Source organism: Oratosquilla oratoria, chromosome 24 (assembly GCF_046742065.1).
Source record: "Oratosquilla oratoria isolate Oo_2021 chromosome 24, ASM4674206v1, whole genome shotgun sequence".
Taxonomy (NCBI): Eukaryota; Metazoa; Arthropoda; class Malacostraca; order Stomatopoda; family Squillidae; genus Oratosquilla; species Oratosquilla oratoria.
The window spans coordinates 54,460,149-54,472,946 of record NC_134800.1 but is presented as its reverse complement, the minus strand read 5'-3'; the positions used below and the strand labels follow the sequence as shown (position 1 = coordinate 54,472,946).

Here is a 12,798-nt window from a genome sequence, read left to right as displayed (position 1 = left end):
TCTAAAACTAAACTTTACTTGTTACAAAAAAGAAAAAAAATTTAAAGACCAACATTCAAGGTGAAATATATGCATAGTTGAATTTATGAACACGTATTAGGTTGACAGCGACTATAAACCTATTCAGAATTCCATTGAGAATGGTACGGAGCAAAGCGAGTTATCCTAAATCACATTAGAATATATCTAGAAAAGTACATGAGTGCATGCACTCACGCGCACACACACACACACACACACACACACACACACACACACACACACACACACACACACACACACACACACACACACACACACACACACACACACACACACACACACACACACACACACACACACACACACACACTACGGAGGTGATTGAATCCCGCTCAGGGCTGAAATAATTTCAGTATCGCTGCGCTGCGAGTCGTTACTCCAACTCTCGTGGGCGGCGAGTTGGGTGTGTGTGTGTGTGTGCGTGTAAATTCACACCACTGCCCATAGATCAGTCATATATGAGCTCTGAGCTCTTATGCGGGAGGGAAATAGCTGTCGATCACGAGTCCAACACGTGATCCAAGACCATGGTGAATCGCGCACACACACACACACACACACACACACACACACACACACACACACACACACACACACACACACACACACACACACACACACACACACACACACACACACACACACACACACACACACACACACACACACACACACACACACACACAATTTGTACCTGATTATATGCACGCAAGCATCTACAGTAAATACATATAAACCTCATCCGGTAGAGTGATAGCTGTCGATGACGAGTCCAACACGTGGTCCAAGACCATGGTGAATTGTGAACCCCACACTTACCCTCGGCGACGGGTAGATGGCAAACTCGAGCTTGGTCTTCTTGCCGAACTCGACAGCGAGGTGGTCTGTGAGGAGGGAGGTGAAGCCGGATCCAGTACCGCCTCCGAAGGAATGGAAGATGAGGAAACCCTGAAGGAGGAAGGAGGAACACTAAGGAAGAGTCCGTCAGTACTCGCGGCAGAGGGGGGTTCCTTCATACGGAGAACTCCAACAGGACATCGAAGAGTGAGGAGCTCGTCTGTCCGCGCAGATCGTTTGGTTTACAAAGGATTTACATAGGAGCCTCCCGATAGGCGACATTTTGGTCCATAACTAGGTCGGATGCGAAAAGAATATATAATAATGATGAAAAAAATAAAATGAAATCAAATAAAATGAAAATTATAATGATATAAATAATAATAAGTAGAATAAATAAATGCATAGGTATAGTTGAATAATAAGCAAACAGGTAAATAGTAAATGATAATAAGTTGACAGACAAATAATAATAAATGAAAATCAAGCAAATAATAGACAAATAATAACAAACAAACAAACATGCGGCTCGCCAAGAACTTTTTCTTTATACTGATTTACATTTTTTTTTCCAAATAAGTGTGTTTTGCGTGAAGTTTCTACTTTGAAATATTAATTGATAAAATATATATGTTTTTTTGATATATACATATTTTGGCTATTTCAAATATTAATAATTTTACTTTATATACTATGCGGTTCTTTAAAATCATTAATGTCTGAACGTGGTCCTTGCATTGAAAATTTTACCCATCCCTGCTATAGAGAGAACCCCAAAATAAGGTTAAAATAAAATGTGATGATAACGGTATTGGAATAAAATACTGCCACCAAACTAACTGCTGATTGTCTCGTTGGATTTTACCGTCTGCCTAGATTGGACAGTGATTCTTATGGCCACTTATCACTGCATGGTAAGTCTATAACGTTCTCTAATTATTTATCTTGTCATGGACAAGCGTGGTGTAGATTGCTCAAAACATAGATGATGCAGTGGTTCTTAGAGAGAGAGAGAGAGAGAAAGGGGAGAAGGAAAATAGAGAGAGAGAGAGAGGGGGGAGAAGGAAGAGAGAGAGAGAGAGAGAGAGAGAGAGAGAGAGAGAGAGAGAGAGAGAGAGAGAGAGAGAGAGAGAGAGAGAGAGAGAGAGAAGGGAGAGCTGCAAGGAGTTACAAGGAGTTATAAAGAATCTCAGTACCTCAAAAGGTTTTACAAATCATACTTAGGAGGTACCATTAAATGATTATCAGAGATTCATACTAATACTTTCACTAATGTGTTTAGCACCTTGTGTGACCGTTTTTTGAACTGCTCAGCTGAGGAACTGTTTACCACATCCTTTGACAGTCTGTTTTAAATGTTGCAGATTTTATAAGTAAAAGAGTCACCAACCTTGTTACAAGAGCAACGAGGGGGGGTTAAGCTTCCGCCCGTGATTGCGAGTGGCACTCACGTTTAAGCTGAAAAAGTGTCGATAATCAGTATTATCAAATCCTTGAAGTATTTTGAAAATCTTTATTAGCTAACCTCACAATCTCCTGGTTTCTAGAAAAAAAAGAGCCCCAAAGCTTTGAGAAGCCTCTGGTAGCCCATGTGTCTAATGGCGGGAGAAAGTTTCGTTGCTCGTGCCTGAATTCGTTCTAGTCTCTCTATGTCCATGTTCAATTTCGGCGACCAGAACTGGACGGCGTATTCCAGATGGGCACGAACTAGAGATTTGTAAAGTGTCAAAATGATTTCTTGGTTCAGGTAACGAAACTCTCTTCAGATGTAATCTAAAATCTTTTGTGCATTCTTTTCTACTTGAATACACTGTTTTGGGGACTTGCGGTCGCTGCTAATCAAAACATCCAAATATTTTTCCAATTTTACATTTGCTATGTCATGACCCAGAAGAGAATAGCCTCTGGTTTGCATGCCCGATATGTTTTTTAATATATATATATTTTGGCTACTTCAAATATTAAGTGTCACCCGCAGACTCAGATATGCGGCTCACAATTCCAACATCTATATCATTGATATAGATAATAAAAAGGAGCGAACCTAATGCAGATCCTTAGGATACGCCACTGGTAACAGGAAACCAGCTAGACGATGCCCCATTAATAACTATATGCTGTCTTCTATCTTTCAGCAAGGCTTCAGTCCAATTCAACACTGCTCCTGTAATACCCATGGCTCAAACTTTCGACATTAACCTCTTATGAGGCACCTTATCAAAGGCTTTCTGGAAGTCGAGATAAAGTATGCCAATTGCTCTGTTCCTGCCACGTTCTTGATGGATAGTATGGAAGAAATCCGTCAGGTAGGTTAAGTATGATCTGTGGCGCCGAAAACCAAGATGTGAGTCTAATAATAGGTTTTCTCCCAGAAACTCGACTACTCTATCCACAATGACACCTTCCAGTATCTTCCCTACTATGGAAGTAAGGTTGATAGGTCAGTAATTCTCCGGATTTGCGCGATACCCTTTCTTAAAGATAGGAGTCATGTTTGCTTCACAGCCAGTCCGCAGAGACGTTGGCAGGAATCCATCTGGACTGAGAGACTTATTTGCGCTAAGTTGGTCTAGTCTGGCTAAGAATTCGATGTTCGTACACTGAATATTCTCTATGGAATCTCCCTCGTGTACCAGAACTGGTTCAGGGATTGCCCCCTGAGAGAGTGAGAGAGAGTGAGAGAGAGAGAGATAGATAGATAGATAGATAGATAGATAGATAGATAGATAGAGAGAGAGAGAGAGAGAGAGAGAGAGAGAGAGAGAGAGAGAGAAACTTGCAGGAATTTGTACCTGTCTGGATATTAACCCAGTGGTGCTCCAGATCTATGAAGGAAGACCCACCTCTCCGCTAGACAGTTCCAAGAGGAGGATGGGCCTCCAAAAGGCTTTCCATCATTCTTGACTGCTCAACTTTTACACAAGTGCAAAAGTGGTGGCACAGCAATTGCCCGGAAGCACTGACACGGGGCTGGGCAAAGCCACCTATTGCCAGCGGTGGCGCGGGGCTGGGCAAAGCCACCTGATGCCAGCCGTGAGACCTAACAGGCTTACACTATAACAAAGAACTTCAGCCTCGGAGGCCTTGGGTATTGGACCTTGGACCTTGGACCATGGCCCACCCTAACATACGTCTAAGACCCACCTGGAGTTGGTCACACTCCTCAGCCATATTTTTGATCCGGTTGACGACTGTTTCCTGCATGTCCTTTCCCACGGTGAAGTGGCCTCGGGCGAAGTTGTTAGCGGCGTCCTCGCGTCCCGTCACCAGCTGATCCGGGTGAAACATTCCCTTGTACGTGCCCGTCCGGATCTCATCTGTAGGATGACGTGTTTATAGTAGCTCTTGGAAAGAGACCACTTAACCAAAACAGGATGACAATGCACCAGGTGTGTGTGTGTGTGTGTGTGTGTGTGTGTGTGTGTGTGTGTGTGTGTGTGTGTGTGTGTGTGTGTGTGTGTGTGTGTGTGTGTGTGTGTGTGTGTTTGTGTGTGTATGTGTGTGTGTATGTGTTTATTTTGACAGTCATCATTTCAGTCATGCAGGTCGATACCCACATCGTGGCCAATTTCATCATCACCTCCCGGGTCTCTGAGGTGGTTTGGAACAGCCAAATTACCTTTCTAGGGATTCACTCCCTGGCAGGAACTCGAACTCAGAAGAGAAATCGTACTCCACTATAGAATAGCTTATCCCCATTATCAAATGCTCAAGGAGTGCATCTTTTCTGAATGTACTAAACACTTAACGACCGCATCCACTGCCTTTCTTGAAGAAATCTAAGAAGCTCGCAAAGGCAACGACATCGTCCTTCAGATATCTACCAACGGTTTGGTCTGATCATTAATAGCTGTAACCCCCAAAACTGGTTTCATCTGAACCTAGGCACCACAACCCCAAAGAGTGTTTCACTAATCCCAGACATCGACGTCCTATCTTACTCAACTTCAGAAGTGCCCCATCATCCCTGAATACAGAAGATACTCCAAACCCCAAGCCATGGACCATGCCTGGGTCTTTCAACTACACATTTATTTGCGTTAATATAATTATTCAAATCACTAGTGTAACAATACTGTCTACCCTTATACTAGCCATGTGTGAACTACATTTGTGTTATATTTTGATTAATGTAATGTGATTATCTCTATCTCTCCCATCTATCTATCTATTGATCTATATATTTATCTATTTATCCATCCATCTATCTATCTATCTGACTGTCTGTCTACTTTATTTTTGTGACACACGGGCACTCATCCACCACTCTCCTACCCATATACTGACTTCCTCTTTCTTCCCTTCCGTTTTCCTAAGCTGTGACCTTTCCCCCAGCTACCGCCTCCTCCTCCTCCTCTTCCTTCCCTTCTTCCTCTTCCTCCTATTTCTCACCCTCCCTTTCTTCCTCCTCCTCCTCCTCTCTACCGACTATAGCTCCTGTCTCCTTTTTTACTTGTCTCATACAGTAGTTGTGACCCTTAATCCCTCCAGCAATCTAATGCTGTATTCACTTTTTACCGCGGCAATTGTTGGTTGAGTTATATAATGTTGATGTGCCTTGGGAATGGAGGTAAGAGAGGCGATCCCGATTAGTTCGATGTGCGTTCGCATATCAAGAAAAACTTCAGATTACTATGGTATCAAAGAGTTTAGTTTCATAACCCATAGTGTCGTTAAACCCAGTGTCCACTAGTGGGTGGTACTAGACAAATGACCACTGTGGTCCTGTTTGACCCTCGACTTCGACCACTTCTAGCCTAACCATCACCTCTGCGCACCTCAGGTGGTCCTTATAATATGCTCTTTTTCTTTACTCAGAACCCTTCTTCAGACCAGGCTAGATCGGTTGATCTACTTAAAACACCTCGGGAATCTGTAAGACACAACGAACAATACCTATGACGGTTGGCTCGAGATCGGCGAAGACGGCCCTGGGTACGTGCTTGCCGCTCTCCATCTCGCTGAAGAAGGTGTTGTAGGAGTCCTCTTCCGAGCCGGGGGTTAAGTCCTCATATTTCATCCCATTAGGTTGGATCCCATGCTCGAGGCAGTACAACTCCCAGCAGGATGTGCCGATTTGGACCCCCGCCTGCCCTACGTGTAGACTGATGCACTCGCGCTGAAGTAGAGAACACAAAAGGGAGGCTGGTTATCGGTCTGTGGTGGCAAAAAGGGAGTATATTTTTTTTCTTCATTTCCGGTGGAACAGCCACCAGTCCCGTGTCTGGCAACCCTCAGTATGTGCAAACTCCGTTCTCCAACTACGGGAATCAGAATCCTATTTTCCTTTGCACATCCTCACTTTCAATTTACCTGCATTCTCACGATTCTTTCTTTAGGAAAAGGCTGAACACTTGTCTTAAAATTTCACTAAGAATTCTCCTACACCTTCCAGTAGGGTGGCCATTTCCAAATTTCCAAAACGGAGGACACTGCATATCGATGATTATGATATACAGTAATATATATATGTATATATATATATATATATATATATATATATATATATATATATATATATATATATATAAACTGAAAGTGAATCATATTTTTCACTTCTAATAAAACCGACAAAAAACAAATACCTGTATTTCTTACCAAGTTACAACACAAACAAAACCTAGTTGTATCCTCACATTGATTGCCTGGAGGTTTATTTCTTTTTGTATTTCTGCCCTCTACTTTTTGTATTTCTGCCCTCTTTCTTTTCGGCATTTTCAGACTCCTTAACCTCATAAATTAATTACCAAACCACACTGCACCGTGGCCACATCAGGACTGCAGCCCAATGTATGAGATGTGAATCATGCAATCACACGTTCACAACATTGGTCTTGTACGGTTCCTGTCTACTTCGGCTGCCGAGTTCCGACGTTGACCTTGGCCTGGGTACTCCCACATAATTTAATTGTACGGCATTATTGTATACCTAGGGTTATTTATTTATTTATTTATTTATTTATTTATTTATTTATTTATTTATTTATTTATTTATTTATTTATTTATTTATTTATTTATTTATTTATTTATTTATTTTTTATTATCATTATTATTATTATTATTATTATTATTATTTTATTTATTTATTTATTTTTTTTTTTTTTTGTCACACCCCAAGAAAGGAGGACAAATGCACGTCCGCCGCGGCGTGAGGTTGCGCCGGATGGAGGACAAAGTGCTCAAAAGGAGGACTGTCCTCCCTAAAGGAGGACGTCTGGCCACCCTACCTTCCAGTTCACATCTTCAGTTTAGGTACATCACAGAAATTATTTTTTCTCCCTGCAAAAGTTAAAGGCTTTCGTTCCTGATGGGCTCTTTCTTATTATTTGCAGACACTGTGTGTCCATGTCAATTCCTAGTCAAAGTAATAGACTTTGTTTATGCCTTTCCATTGGTGCTTGCTCTCTCTGCTAGGGAGAAGCTTGCATTCAGTGTACGCCACCGAAGTAAGACCACTCTCAGTTCGATGTCTGACGTCCTGCTACCGTAATATTTACTTAACTGGAAGTTGTGTGATTCTCTTTAACAAGGCTGTTCTAAAGATGATCGTCTTGTTACCTCTTGGGTTATATTATCAAAATGGTTCCGCTTCGGATGCATTACCAAAGACCTTGTTTTCCTCTCTGATTACATTCCTCATCGTTTTTTAGTGCCTCTGACCTCTAATAATGCGCTAGACCTATCAAAAGACTTTGATGAATATACACGTCTTCAACCTCTATTTCTGCATCTCACATTAACTCTAACTGCTGTCGTATGAAGACACTGTTCTCCTCTCATCCCTAAGATCCATAGACGTTCTACAGAATTTTGTTTATCGACTTACCATTTCCCTCTTATTCCGTTAACTCACGCTAGCAATATAACCCTCAATCTTCCCATATAATCTAATTAATCAGGGGCTTTATGTCTTAGTATAATGTCGACTCTCTGAATCGCAATGGACGATATGTCGCTCATATATACGCGAAGTGCCTGACCGGATAGACTTACTTGTTTCTTCACCATGATGTCAGCTGGCTGATCACGGGTGAAGTAGATGAGACTCAGATGGCTTCTTCAACGACACTGGGCAGACTGGAACAGATAAACAGGTTATTAACGTGACGGGATATTACAAGAACAATTCTGTAAGTCACAACTCGGCAATGAAAAGTATTCATAAGTTCAAAATCAGAAGTGGTAATTGTAAATTGTAAGACAACCAAAAATGTATTGCCAGATGTATTGCCACCTTCAAAATTAACTCGTCCTGTAATACACATACAGAAGTCGTAACAAAAAAATTACAAAGTCTTGGAATAGCAAGAAGTTGGGCAGAATAGACAGCCTATAGGGACTATCACACTGGGCTATTTTTCTTCACAAATCGCACCTCCAACCTCCATTTGAAAAACTAGAATACGACTTTGCTTATAGAAATCTAAATTTTTCTAAGAACATTTCAATAGTATGTCTAACATTTGTGTAGGTTTACAATCTCTCTGTTAATCATTCAGTTTTGCTATAGATGGCGAAGAGATAGTTTAATATTTGGAGATTTGAAAATTAAAACATTGTAACCTAAGTTTTATTTTTACTCAAACGAACTCTCAACTGTCGACGCTGGTGAAGCTGGTGGAAGCTCAGCGTGACATCTCCTGAAAGTCGTCTTCAAACAGTTACCGACATAGCCGACATTAAATCCTTGAACTTCATATTGTTTCATAAAAATATCACAAGCACACAGCCGACATTAAATCCTTGAACTTCATATTGTTTAATAAAAATATCACAAGCACACAATAACTCGATTCACAGCTGAACCACACACAGGAAGAGCAACAGGAGGGTAAGGCAGTCATGTCATTCTATCCTACAGTTCACTGGTTCAGGCATTCTTAGTGGTGTATCCTCCTTTACTCAGCCATATATACATGACACTCCTTCACACACACACACCCTCATGCTTCAAGTGGAGGTCTTATCACACTCAGAAACACATCTTGAGTTAAGTAGCAATAAAGAGATAAGTAAATCATCAAAGTTTCCGTGGGTGAGAAAGATACAAATCTAATACGAACACTATCAAATGAAACTAATTTTGCGTACACGTGTTTTTTGTTTTTTTCGCTGCGTTCGGCAGACGTCAAGGATGGATGACGTCATAGGATCCGCGTCCATATTTTGAATACACAGCAATTGTCCCCCAAAGTGACGAACTACAAATGAATTGGTTAACTGAGTAACTTAAAAGAATAATTCCATAAATAACAGCAATAATAATGACAAAGAATGCAGGTTTAGATTAATATTTTTAGCAAACAGAAAAGTAGGGACCAATAAAAAAATACACAGACCTGAGCAGGCTTCTAGAAGCGCAAAGACTATGGCCCCGTGTCAACGAGGCTTGAGGAATAGTTCACCACCACAAACCAGAGGGCAATACACTAAGATTCACTCGAACTGAGAAAAGGACTAACTAGCTGAGCCTTGCGAAAAGGTAACTTGTTTTCGAGGACGAATTCCGAGGAGGAGATCGAGGGCGGTGTTCCGACGGCGGCGGTTGACTGGAGCCTCGTCGTGTCCACAATGCGCCGTCGCGGTCGCTGACCACCGAACTTATGTGGAGGCCTCCACCTCCTCCTCCACCTTCACCTCCACCTCAACCTCCACCTCAACCTCCGCCGGCACCTCTTCTGTCCCGGAGGTTCCCACAACCTACAACTCTACTGTGCAGAAATAGAATTCTTCCTTGGCAGCCACTGCACTTACTCAATCTAACCTAACTTAACCTAACTATAACCTAGCCTAACCTAACCTAACCTAACCTAGCCGAAACTAATCTAGCCTAGCCTAACCTAGCCTAGCCTAACCTAATCTAGCCTAACATTGTCTAATTTAACCTAACCTAACCTAACCTAACATAACATAACCTAACCTAACCTAGTCCAACCTGACCTGAGGTCACCCGTGGTGTGGAAGAATGCAAGACGAGTGTACCACCATATTTCCATGTGTATCATCATCATCATCATCATCATCATCATCATCATCATCATCATCATCATCATCATCATCATCATCATCATCATCATCATCATCATCATCATCATCATCATCATCATCATCATCATCATCATCATCATCATCATCATCATCATCATCATCATCATCATCATCATCATCATCATCATCATCATCATCATCATCATCACCACCATCACCATCGCCGTCGTCGTCATCATCATCATCATCATCATCATCATCATCATCATCATCATCATCATCATCATCATCATCGTCATCATCATCATCATCATCATCATCATCATCATCATCATCATCATCATCATCATCATCATCATCATCATCATCATCATCATCATCATCATCATCATCATCGTCATCGTCATCGTCATCGTCATCGTCATCATTATCATCATCATAATCATCATCATCATCATCATCATCATCATCATCATCATCATCATCATCATCATCATCATCATCGTCACCGTCATCGCCATCATCATCATCATCATCATCATCATCATCATCATCATCATCATCATCATCATCATCATCATCATCATCATCATCATCATCATCATCATCATCATCATCATCATCATCATCATCATCATCATCATCATCACCACGGTTATCCTTCCTTCTCACCCTGACATCGCCACCACCCATGATAATGCAATTAATATATTAATTCATTATAATCAACTATCTTTTATTACTGACAATATGCTACGAGAATCAAGGAACGGTTACTGAGTATTTGTGGTAGTGTGATGGCATGAAAGAAATTTCATAAAACTGTTGATGATTGCTCTTTCAGCGAAATAATTTTCATAGGTACCACATCCGCGATGTATCACATTTTGATACACATCATCGTACAACACACAGATAACATTGTTGCAGGCAGACTTGATAAGTAGTTTAGTCAATTAACCAGAGTTTATATGAAAAATTTATTAACGTGGCGTCTGGGCCACGGACGTTGAAAAAATGGCCACTTCCTGACCGTCTGGGTAGGATGGATAGAGTGAGAAATGAGGAGGTGAGGGGGAGAATTGGGGTTGAAAGCAGAGAGGGTAGATGAAAGAATAGTGGGATGTTTTGGGCACGTGGAAAGAATAAATGAAGAAAGACTAGCAAAAAAAGAGTGTAGAAGACAGAGGTGGGTGGAGTGAACCTAAGGGATATACCAAGAATGTGGTGGATGAATGAGGTAAAAGGGGCTTTGAATAAAAGGGGAATGTCTGTTGAGCAGAGAAGGGAGCAGGCAAGACACACACATACACACACACACACACACACACGCACACACGCACACACACAGATATATATATATATGTATATATATATATATATATATATATATATGTATATATATATGTATGTATGTATGTATGTATATGTATATATATTACTGAAGTATTATTTCGGCACGGAAATGCATATAACAAAATAAACCTTCTAGACGTACCTGGCATAGACCATTTTATTTCTACCATGAAGAATACATTCTTCATAATCTGGTAGGGGGTGGGATTAAACTGCAAATAGAGAAATCTTTCAAGATGAACCTCTCTCCTATCTTAGAATACCTTACCGACTTTAAACCTAAACTGATTTAAATTAACCTAACCCTGGCTAAACTAACATAACCTAATCTAAACCTAACTTAGATTAGCTTACCTAGTCTAAACTAGCCAAACCTAACCTATCCTAAACTAGCCCAACCTAAACTAGCAAAACCTAACCTATCCTAAATTAGCCTAACATAATAACCTACTATAGCCTAAACTAACCAAGCCTAATATAACCTGCCCTAGCTTTTTTGACATAATGTAAAAAAAAAAAGATATATATGTCACGAGGAGTGTATTAAAAACATACAACCAACATCTGAGCAAGTGAAGGAGGGGACCCGTTACGAAAGAATTCCCACCTTCTCCATCGAAGCTTCCAGATCGCCAATAAATGTCCTAACACCGATCGTTGATGGTATCATCTTCTGTTTATTCGTTTCTAGGTTTCTGTTTGCCTCTGTGTATGTGTGACTGTTTCACCATGGTTCTGGATCATGTTCTTAACTCGTGGTCCACAGCTGTTGTCCTCCCGGATGAGAGTTCAGAGCTCATATGGCCCGTGTGTGCGTGGGTGCGTGCGTGTGTGTGTGTGTGTGTGTGTGTGTGTGTGTGTGTGTGTGTGTGTGTGTGTGTGTGTGTGTGTGTGTGTGTGTGTGTGTGTGTGTGTGTGTGTGTGTGTGTGTGTGTGTGTGTGTGTGTATTTACCTAGTTGTATTTTACGGGAAGGGGAGCTATGCTCGTGGTGTCCCGTCTTCATATCTCGTTTTATCTAGACTGTTTTTAAATTCGTGTATTGTTTTTGCACACACCATTTTCTCATCTAACTTGTTCCAAACGTCTATTACCCTGTGGGGAAAGCTGTTCTTTTTCAGGTCTTCTATAACTGTCTTGATTTTCTTTCCATGTCCTCTTGTATTTCTACTATCCCATTTTATTATATCCTCTCTATCAATAGTATGCCTTTCATGATTCTATAAATAGTTATCAAGTCTCCTCTCTCTCTTCTTTGCTCTAATGTCTGTAGCTCAAGTTTTGCTAGTCTCTCTTCATATGATAGTTCTGAGAGTGTTGGTTCCAATTTCGTAATTGCTCTTTGTATTCTTTCAAGTTTTGTTGTATATATTTTGTACTTGGTGACCACGTCGTCGCTGCGTACTCCAATCTTGGTCTTATCAAAGTGACTAATATTTTCTTCACCATTTCTTCGTCCAGATATGTAAATGCCACTTTGATTGCTCTTATCAAATTATAAGTTTCTCCAAAAATATTGTTTATATGTTTCTCAGGGGACATATTATTCATAACAATGACTCCCAGGTCCTTCTC

The 12,798-nt window shown here is 40.9% G+C and overlaps 1 protein-coding gene across 1 annotated transcript in view; it reads right to left on the bottom strand.

Moving 5' to 3' along the window:
* The window catches only part of LOC143038643 (tubulin alpha chain-like), a 30,128-nt gene extending 20,659 nt beyond the window's left edge, over positions 1 to 9,469 (bottom strand). The window contains exons 1-5 of the mRNA XM_076208135.1: positions 9,343 to 9,469; positions 7,874 to 7,957; positions 5,776 to 5,998; positions 4,024 to 4,196; positions 862 to 990 (exon numbers count right to left, since the gene is read on the bottom strand). Of these exons, the coding sequence (XP_076064250.1) occupies positions 862 to 990; positions 4,024 to 4,196; positions 5,776 to 5,998; positions 7,874 to 7,888 (540 nt within the window). The 5' untranslated portion in view covers positions 7,889 to 7,957; positions 9,343 to 9,469. The remainder of the gene's footprint in view (positions 1 to 861; positions 991 to 4,023; positions 4,197 to 5,775; positions 5,999 to 7,873; positions 7,958 to 9,342) is intronic.
* Between the last annotated feature and the right edge of the window lie 3,329 nt (positions 9,470 to 12,798).